This window comes from Triticum aestivum, chromosome 6B (genome assembly GCF_018294505.1).
Source record: "Triticum aestivum cultivar Chinese Spring chromosome 6B, IWGSC CS RefSeq v2.1, whole genome shotgun sequence".
NCBI classification, from domain to species: Eukaryota; Viridiplantae; Streptophyta; class Magnoliopsida; order Poales; family Poaceae; genus Triticum; species Triticum aestivum.
In genome coordinates, this window is record NC_057810.1 from 700968945 (window position 1) to 700978226 (window position 9282).

Sequence of the window (9282 nt, forward strand, 5' to 3'; positions counted from 1 at the left end):
CGTAGGCATAGCCCTGCCACGTGTCGCCTCCTGACCCGCCAGCAGTTTGAAGGCGCCGTCCGTTGCCGTCAGACGAAAAACTACGCCGACGGCTAAACTATGCCGACGGCTACGCCAGGGCCGTCGGCATACCCCCTATGCCGACATCATTATTATGCTGACGGTCTGACAGGAGTACGCTGGCGTAATCTAGACTGACGGCTCTATGCCGACGGCTGCCGTCAGCATAGATCTATGCCGACGGCCTAGGGGCCTATGCCGACGGCCCTTGGCCGTAGGCATAGACCGCGAGTCCGGTAGTGCATGAACAAAGGCGACGGAGAGGCTCTCACCTGGGAAGATCTGACGAAGATGAAGTTCACATGGCGAGTCGCGCAGGAGATGCTACGAACCGTCCCTCCGATCTTCGGCAACTTCAGAAGAGCGCTGGAGGACGTCGAGTTCGACGGCTACCTCATCCCAAAAGGATGGCAGGTCATTTGCTAGTTCGTAATTCACCACCTAGCTTAGCTACCACAGTCGTCGGAGGCCGAGAAATAAGCTGATCTGAAAGCTTTCAGGTGTTCTGGACGGCGAACGTGACGCACATGGACGCGAGCATCTTCCACGAGCCGGCCAAGTTCGACCCGTCCAGGTTCGAGAACCAGGCAGCGCCGCTGTGCTCCTTCGTCGCCTTCGGGGCCGGCCCGAGGCTATGCCCCGGGATAGACTTCTCCCGGATCGAGACGCTGGTGACGATGCACCACCTGGTGAGGCAGTTCAGATGGAAGCTCTGCTGCAAGGAGAACACCTTCGTGAGGGACCCCATGCCGTCGCCGCTGCGTGGCCTGCCCATCCAAATCCAGCACAGGACCTCCCCTCCATCGTGATCGTGCTTCACAGCAATTACTATCGTGATCGTGCTTCACAGCAATTACTGTCATCGTCGTTCGCATTGCATTCGAAAATGTAGCTGCTGCTGCACGTGTATGTGTGATGAGTAATAAATCAAAAATAAATCAACATTACTATCATGACTTTTCTTGTGTGCCATCTACTATATTACTAAGCTCCCTAGGATTGGAGGCCTCTCGTTCAATTGAGGCCATCAATTTAAAATTGGGTCACCGATTTTGACCGAGTCAACAATCTCTCACTCAATTTAATTTAGAATGCCCTTTAATTTTGGAGCTCTCTCATTCAAATGAGAAATTAAATATTGAATTTGGTTCATGATTTTGACTGGGTCAACATTTTTTTCAAATCAATCTAAAGCAACCGACCTATAAAATCATACCAATCCCGCACACTCTCATCACTTAGAAAAAAGAAGCACCAACATGTGATACTATAACACCAATATCGTACATGCAGTCATCGGCGCAGAATATTTCTTCACATAAGTATGAATTGATTAGCAGATAACACAAAATCACACCACGAAAAGCCTGTCAAAACACTAAATAAATGAACTTTGACCATGTTCAGAGCCAAAAATATCGGCATCCACAATACTAAATAAATGAGATATGAAAATTCATTCCATGATGAATCTAAAAATCTGATTTTATATTGTGGATATTGATATATTTCCACATAAATGTGGTCAAACATAAAGAGGTTTGACATTTTAAAAAACTAATACACCCTATATTTTGATATAAATGGAGTAAAAATTTTATGAAACTCAATGACAGCAATGGCGCAGCAAAGCGCGCCCAACTCTTCTAGTTTATTTTTAACTCAAGACAAGTAGTCGAGGTGTTGTAGACGTTGGTAACATGTGCACCTGAGCTTTTGTTTTTTGTTTTTGATAAAAGCGATTTTTATTGATTCATATAATGTACTAACAAGTGGATAAAAACAAAATGAGCACATACCTGGTCTATGCACAATTAGAATATGCACAAAAGAGTTTAAAAACACAAACACAAACGATAACATCGGCAAGAAGCAAAGTCCGAGGCTATGCCTATGCACATAAAAAACAAAAAAGAAATGCAGAAAAGCAATTATGATCCACGCTGAACAACTGTTGTGCCAATAAAGATGATGCAAATGAACACAATCCGGACATGGACACAACTATATGAACTGAAAACCATGCACACAGCAGGCAAGCAGCCCAACCGCCAAGGCCATCCGCGGAACCAAGAATATGTGAGACGCCCGAGCGGCTCCGGTCATTGATCAAACTATTGAGAAGAGACGATACGGCCCAAATCCCACATTGGAGATGCTACGGTGATCTCACGCATCCATACACAAGTGTATGTTGATGATAAATCTCTGTGTTATCTCACATCGCTAGCCTTTGTTGCACCTTCATATCCGCAACTAGCCATCACTATCTCTATCAAACATGAACCGACCACCCCCTTTCCAAAAAAATAAAATAACATGGCCACCCAAACGAAAACAAATTGGAAAAGTAAAAAGAAAATAGAACATCATAGTCAAATATGATACTTGTGTACAAATCAGACTTGCAAGAGCAAGACATATTTTCCCCTATCGATCCCAAATTATGATATCATTCTTTCTTTTTTGGGGAAAAGAAGAATTTATTAATAATGGGTAGAACTAAATTTATGCGGACGATGCGGCGGTCTTCATGGCACCCATCAAGCGCGATATTGACCACCTCTCCAACATCCTTAGTCTTTTTGGCGATGTCACCGGTCTAGCCACCAACTTTCACAAGAGCTCGGTCATCCCAATCCGTTGTGGGCACATCAACCTGTCGGACATCCTTCAAAACCTTCCGGCGGCGCGCGGATCCTTCCCCATGAAATACTTAGGCCTCCCGCTCTCTATGTGGCGGCTCAGGAAGGTGGACTTTCAGTTCTTGGAGGATAAGGCGGCGGCAAAGTTGGTCCCTTGGGACGGGCAAAACATCACGTCTATGGGACGCACCGCCTTGGTCAAGTAGGTGCTTGCCTCCCAAGCATATACTTCATCACTACGCTCGTCGTCCCCACAAGCACCCTCAAAAATCTCAACAAGCTTGAGCGAGCGTTCCTTTGGGAGGGAACATACAAGACCACCGGGGCCAAATGCAAGGTTAATTGGGACACCGTTTGTCGCCCAATTGCCAATGGGGGTCTTGGAGTGCTAAACACGGAGAAATTTGCTAGGCCACTGAGGATTCGTTGGATTTGGTTTGAGTGGAAGGAGCCAACTAAGATGTGGGTTGGCATGGGCAACCCGTGCGATAACGCAGACTACAACTTCTTCTATGCCTCCTCAACTATTATCATGGGAAATGGTGCGTGCACCCCCTTTTGGGACTCTCCGTGGGTGCACAACCGCAAACCCATGGATTTGGCCCCTCTCATCTATGCGGCGTCAACGAGGAAGAATTGGAAGGTGCGGGAAGCACTAGAGGATGGCGCTTGGGTTAAAAAGATCAAGATGACGTCCGATTTTTCTATAGAGCACTTCAGACAATTTCTCGAGCTTTGGGCCACCATCTGGGATTTTCACCTACAGGAGGATATTGACGACGACATTGTTTGGAAGCATTCTACTAGTGGCCTCTACACGGCGGAGTCCGTCTACAAAGCGCAATTTCTCGGCCTCATTCGCTCTCCCTTGGAGCATGCAATGTGGAAAATCTGGGCTCCACCCAAGGTCAAGTTCTTTGCTTGGCTGGCCATCCAAAATAGAGTCTGGACTGCGGATCGATTGGCCAAGCGCGGTTGGCCAAACTGTGGCTCATGCCCCTTATGCATGCGTGAGAATGAATCGGTTGACCATCTCTTCTTCAAATGTCGTTTCGCCATTCGCCTATGGGGCTTGGTCAAGGCGTGGCTGCAACTCATTCACATTGACACCTCTACTTGGCCCCTGAGGCATTCCACCTTAACTGGTGGCTTGGGTTGACTGATGCTTCTGTCCCCAACCGGAAGGCCATGGCCTCGCTCACCATGCTCACTACATGGACGATCTGGAACGAGCGAAACGCTCGTGTATTCCGCAACATGGCCGCTCCGCCTACGGTTCTTCTCGACAACATCAAAAGGGAGGCATCATTTTGGGTCGCCGCCGGAGCTAAGAAGCTAGGGTCCATCATGCCGGGAGAGTGATTCTTCCGTGTATTCTTAAGGGGTGTTTGTAACACAAACTCTATTCTCTCTTAATTAATATACGTGGCAAATCTTTTGCCCATTTAAAAAAAATAAAAAAAAAATGAGCACAGACCTGGTCTATGCACAAAAGAGTTTAAAAACACAAACACAAACGATCACACCGGCAAGAAGCAAAGTCCGATGCTATGCCTATGCAGATAAAAAACAAAAAAGAAATGCAAAAAAAGCAATTATGATCCACGCTGAACAACTGTTGTGCCAAGAAAGATGATGCAAACGAACACAATCCGGACATGGACACAACGATATGAACTGAAAACCATGCACACGGCAGGCAAGCAGCCCAACCGCCAAGGCGATCCGCGGAACCAAGAATATGTGAGACGCCAGAGCGGCTCCGGTCATTGATCAAACTATTGAGAAGAGATGATACGGCCAAAATCCCACATTGGAGATGCTACGGTGATCTCACGCATCCAGACACAAGTGTATGTTGATGATAAATCTGTGTGTTATCTCACATCTGCAACTAGCCATCACTATCTCTATCAAACATGAACCGACCGCCCCCTTTTCCAAAAAAATTAAAATAACATGGCCACCCAAACGAAAACAAATTGGAAAAGTAAAAAAAAATGGAACATCATAGTCAAATATGGTACTTGTGTACAGATCAGACTTGCAAGAGCAAGACACATTTTCCCCTATTGATCCCAAATTAAGGTACCGTTCTTACTTTTTTGGGAAAAGAAGAATTTATTAATAATGGGTAGAAGTACATTCATTACACAATAAATAATACTACCTTCGTTTCGGTGAATAAGTCCTTCACGTAGTTCTAGGTTGACGATTTAACCATCTAAATATGTATTATATGTGATAAAAAATATATATTTAGAAACTACATCCTTGTAGAAATCTAGTGATATACTTTTCATGACATATAACATATGTTTAATTCCTCAAATCGATGACCTAGAACTGCGCGAATGACTTATTCACCTAGACGGAGGTAGTACTCCCTCCGTTCCAAAATACTTATTGTGGTTTTAATTCTATTTACATGCCACACTGTGCTTTGTAGGAATACACAATTAATTCTATGCTGAAGCTCCAAAATCCGGATAGTATCTTCTTTTGTTCTTGCGGCTTTGCTCTTGTTGTTTCATCAGATGGGCTTATCCCCTGTCCTGCCCTGTTACAAGTACGCACGCTTCTGTGCTATGGGAACAACGGGGAGAGGCAGATAGCCCTTTTTCTGCAAGCACATCACTGTCTCGTACAAGCTTTCCCTCAACGGAGTGAACTCTAATCCGAGCTCCCTCAGCCTCCGGTTCGAGAACTTGTATGGCTTGGCCATGGAATTGTCGTCGTCTTCGCACCTGAGAGGGCACGCCAACAAAATCGATGGTGAGCAAGCAAGCAACGCCCAGAATCGAATCAAACAGGTTCAAATTATTGTACTACGTACTTGGCGGTTATGTTGTACTGAGGAAAGAGGTCGCCGAGGAGCTGAAGGAAATGCGCGCGGTGCAGCACGGCACCGATGCAGAGGTAGCGGCCGCGCGCGTCCGGGTGCTCGTAGACGAAGACGTGCGCGCGGGCGACATCACGGACGTCGGTGTAGGCGGCGACGGCATTCGGGTAGGTGGGCTTTGCGCCGGTGAGGTAGCGGGCCACGTGGCTGCTGCTGAAGTTGAGCGACTGCTGCAGCATGGGGCCCATGGTCATGGACGGCACCACCACCGCTAGCTCCAGGCCCCTCTTGGCCGCCTCCTCCGTCGCCGTGATCTCCGCCATCATCTTGGCGCAGCAGTACATGTTCTGCACAGGAAGATCAGGTGAGTTCAGTTCACTGGCAAGTGGCAACAATGATCGGGTGGGATGGAGCAGAGTATTCTTACCCCTGTGTTTTTGCAGTACTCATAGTCGCTCCAGCACGACTCGTCGAGCACTGCGTCGGGCCTGCGGTTGGGGTCCATGTGCACGGCGCCATAGGACGAAGTGAACACCACGCGCCGCACGCCCGCGTCCGCCGCCGCTCTGATCACGTTCCTCGTCCCCTCCACGGCGACCGGCACGAGGTCCTGCAAGGCAGCAGAGCAGAGCACGAGGTAAGCCACTCAGTACGCGGCGCTTGTTAGAATCGCAAGAAGTGAGCAGAGCAGAGGAAGTGAACTGACCGGGTCGTTGGAGACTGGCGAGGCGACGTGGAAGACGCCGTGGCAGCCGCGGAAGGCGGTGCGGAGGCCGTCGTAGTCAAGAACGTCGGCCCGGCACAGGGTGAGCCTCTCCTCGGCGCCCTCCATCGCCAGCAGGTGTGCGTTCTTTTGGTCAGCTGCACAAACGACTCCACCATTAGATTATCTACTACAGAATTAATAGGGATCCATCATCGACTGACGCACGGTGTAAGTAAACAGGGACTTACCGGGGTCCCTGGCGGTTCCCCTGACGCGGTAGCCGCGGAGGAGGAGCTCCTTCACGACCCAGGAGCCGATGAAGCCTCCGGCCCCCGTGACGCAGACCAGCTCCTGCTCCGGCTGCCGCTGCTTCATCTCGCCGTTGTCGGTGGCCTTGTCAATGGACGGCATGGTGGATTGGTGTCCGGTGACCACGGTGGTCTGCCGATCGATGTGTGGATGCAAGCTTGCTGCTTAACAAACTACACGGGCTAGCAGTACGAGTTTGCGTTTGCTTGAGGCTGCTGCTGATCGATGTGTGTTCTGTTCTGTTAGCGTGCTCCACTATTTATACTGGAAAGTAGAGGCACCGTTGCACGACAGCACAGCAAAACTGCGATGCAATACTACCTGGGCTCGAGTGCGTGAGAGGGTAGGCTGCAGCTCGTTTTGTTTATGGAGTGATACAGCCAGCCAGCGACTGGAGCAGGGCAGATTCCGTTTCCGCGAAGCGAATCCTTCCTGCTGCCACGGAAAGGTCCACGACCTCGCGCGTCGTCGTTCCATGACAAAAGCACCGCTGGTTTTCCTTGCGCCGTATTGCTATTGAATTATGTCTTGGATTCCTCTTTTGCGATCTGTGTTTGAATTTGACTTCCCGTTCAGGTAAAGAAGTATATGGGCGTGTTTGGTTGCCGTGTGCTACACTACCTGCGTTGTATATCCTTCTCCACTTAGCCTGGCTCTAAAAAAACAACCTCATATAGGACATGGAGTTTGTACACCCAAGAGCAAATGCTCCTGGTGTGAACAGTAAAATAAAAAAAATTCAAAGAAATGTCAAAAAAATCTGAATTTTTTTGTGGCATACTTATACAAATGTTTGTTCTGCACGTAAAATTTCATCGCGAAATCACATTGGTGGAACGTATGGTAAAAAAAACAAAATCGATGCTCTGAAAATGTTACTTACAAAAGCATTTTGGAGCTCTGATTTTGTTTTTTTTTGACACGACTTCTACGAATGTGATTTCCTGATGAAAATTTTCATGCACAAGAAACACTTGTGAAAGTATGTCACAAAAAAAATTCAGAATTTTTTGAATTTTTTTCTATTTTTTTATTTTACTGTTTACACCAAGAGCATTTGCTCCTGGGTGTAGAATGGTACTTTTGCCTCATATGTGACATCTACGAGTTGTTTGGTTGCCTGCATATGGACTTCCTGCATTAGGAGATCAACTTTGGCACGTTGTTTGGTTGCCTGCATTGTCTCGGCGCATGCTATTACACGCTGTTTGATTGCCCGCATGAGGTATGATTAAGAGCTAGCACTTGCACTTAGCACACAGGGTTAAAAGCTAGCAGAGGAAGGGGGAGAAGAAATGTAGTGTGCGTCGGACCATGGCGACTGCAGTGGATAGTGGCCGTGGCGCCGTGTCCGACATGACGAGCATGGAGTCATGGACGAGCGACCCCGTCGGCGGCACAGCGAGTGACACCGTCGGCGAACTAGTTGCGGTGCTCGCGCAAAGACAGTGGACAGAGGAGGAGAATGAAGTGCTCGCGCCATCGTATCGTCAGTGCAGTGGACGAGAGAGGAGGCCGAGATGATCGACGCTGGAAACGACACCAGTGTAGTAGGGCGAGAGAGAGGAGGCGAAGATGACCGACCCCGTCGGCGGCGCGGCGAACTGCAGTGTGCGGGGAGGAGGACACAAGAAAGCAGTGCGCGCCATTGCAGCGTCAGTGTAGTAGGAGGACGACAGAGAGTAGGCCGAGATGAGCGACGCCAGAAACGACTCTAGTGTAGTAGCACGCGGGCAAGGAGATCAAGGGGAAGGGCTACTGCGTCGAGAGGGACGAATAGGAGGGCTCTGAGCAGAGGACAAAGGAGCTCGACATGGCGGTGTCAGTGCAATTCAAAGAGAGATGAAGCTGCGATCGTCAAAATCAAAAACTTACAACATGAATGTTGTGAGGAACTGCGAGATTAGGCTGTTGGTCAAAGAAAATTTCAAATGATCGATCGTGCGCGACGAATGTGACAAAATTCGTCCAGAATAGCTCCAAACGAGAACACGAGATTAAGAACTTACGACCGACGAAACTACGAACCGTTCGCCTGAATGGAACTGTAGCATTGAGGTGCATCTTTTTCATGTAGATCTTACCTCGAACCAAAGCACCGTTGTGTAGATCAGAGGGACAAGAAAGAGAGGATATTAGAGAGAAGCTTACTGGAGGTTGAAGAAGACCTCACGTAATCATCTCGCATCCCTCCCATCTCCACTCGTGCAAGGGCCCGCTCGCTTGCGCTCGCCTCGGCTTGGCTCGCAAGAAACTGCCGATTTGAGTGTTTCCAGTGAGTCAGGGCCAGAGGAGCTTTAAGTTTCGTGCTATGCAGGCCCAACAGTAAAACCAGGCAATCAAACAGCCCGTTCCCTTCCCGCGCGGGCCTGGTTGGGCCTTATGCAAGCAACCAAACACGGCCTATGTGTTTTTTAGAGCTAAACGGGTCTAACGTTATTAACTCTTGACAGTGTACTTTGTCCGCTACAAAAACCACTAAAGCTATTTTTAAGGGGATGAAAACTGATGCAACTTTTGTTAAGTGGGTGATGCAACTTTTGTTAAGTGGGTACTCAGGATCAAAAAGTGTTAAATGATGTAATTAGCGTCAAAAAACAACAAAGTGAGGGAGAAAAAAACTAAATTCACTCTAAAATAAATTATGTTATGATAACTTTTTTGCCGGAGAAACTTCTGATCTATTCATAATCAATCATGGCAGTATAAAGACACTCGAG

General features: G+C 48.1%; 2 protein-coding genes across 2 annotated transcripts in view; one reads left to right on the forward strand and one right to left on the reverse strand.

Moving 5' to 3' along the window:
- LOC123139670 (cytochrome P450 716B1-like) overlaps positions 1 to 869 on the forward strand; it is a 10307-nt gene extending 9438 nt beyond the window's left edge. Inside the window, exons 3-4 of the mRNA XM_044559404.1 lie at positions 301 to 474; positions 561 to 869. Coding sequence (XP_044415339.1) covers positions 301 to 474; positions 561 to 869 — 483 coding nt within the window. The remainder of the gene's footprint in view (positions 1 to 300; positions 475 to 560) is intronic.
- A 4147-nt stretch (positions 870 to 5016) lies between these two features.
- LOC123134969 (cinnamoyl-CoA reductase 1) lies at positions 5017 to 6877 on the reverse strand. Its single transcript, XM_044554106.1, has 5 exons — positions 6502 to 6877; positions 6254 to 6408; positions 5975 to 6157; positions 5542 to 5894; positions 5017 to 5452 (listed from the first exon to the last, which is right to left on the reverse strand). The coding sequence occupies exons 1-5, from the start codon at positions 6662 to 6664 to the stop codon at positions 5269 to 5271; spliced, it is 1038 nt and encodes a 345-aa protein (XP_044410041.1). The 5' UTR covers positions 6665 to 6877; the 3' UTR covers positions 5017 to 5268.
- Between the last annotated feature and the right edge of the window lie 2405 nt (positions 6878 to 9282).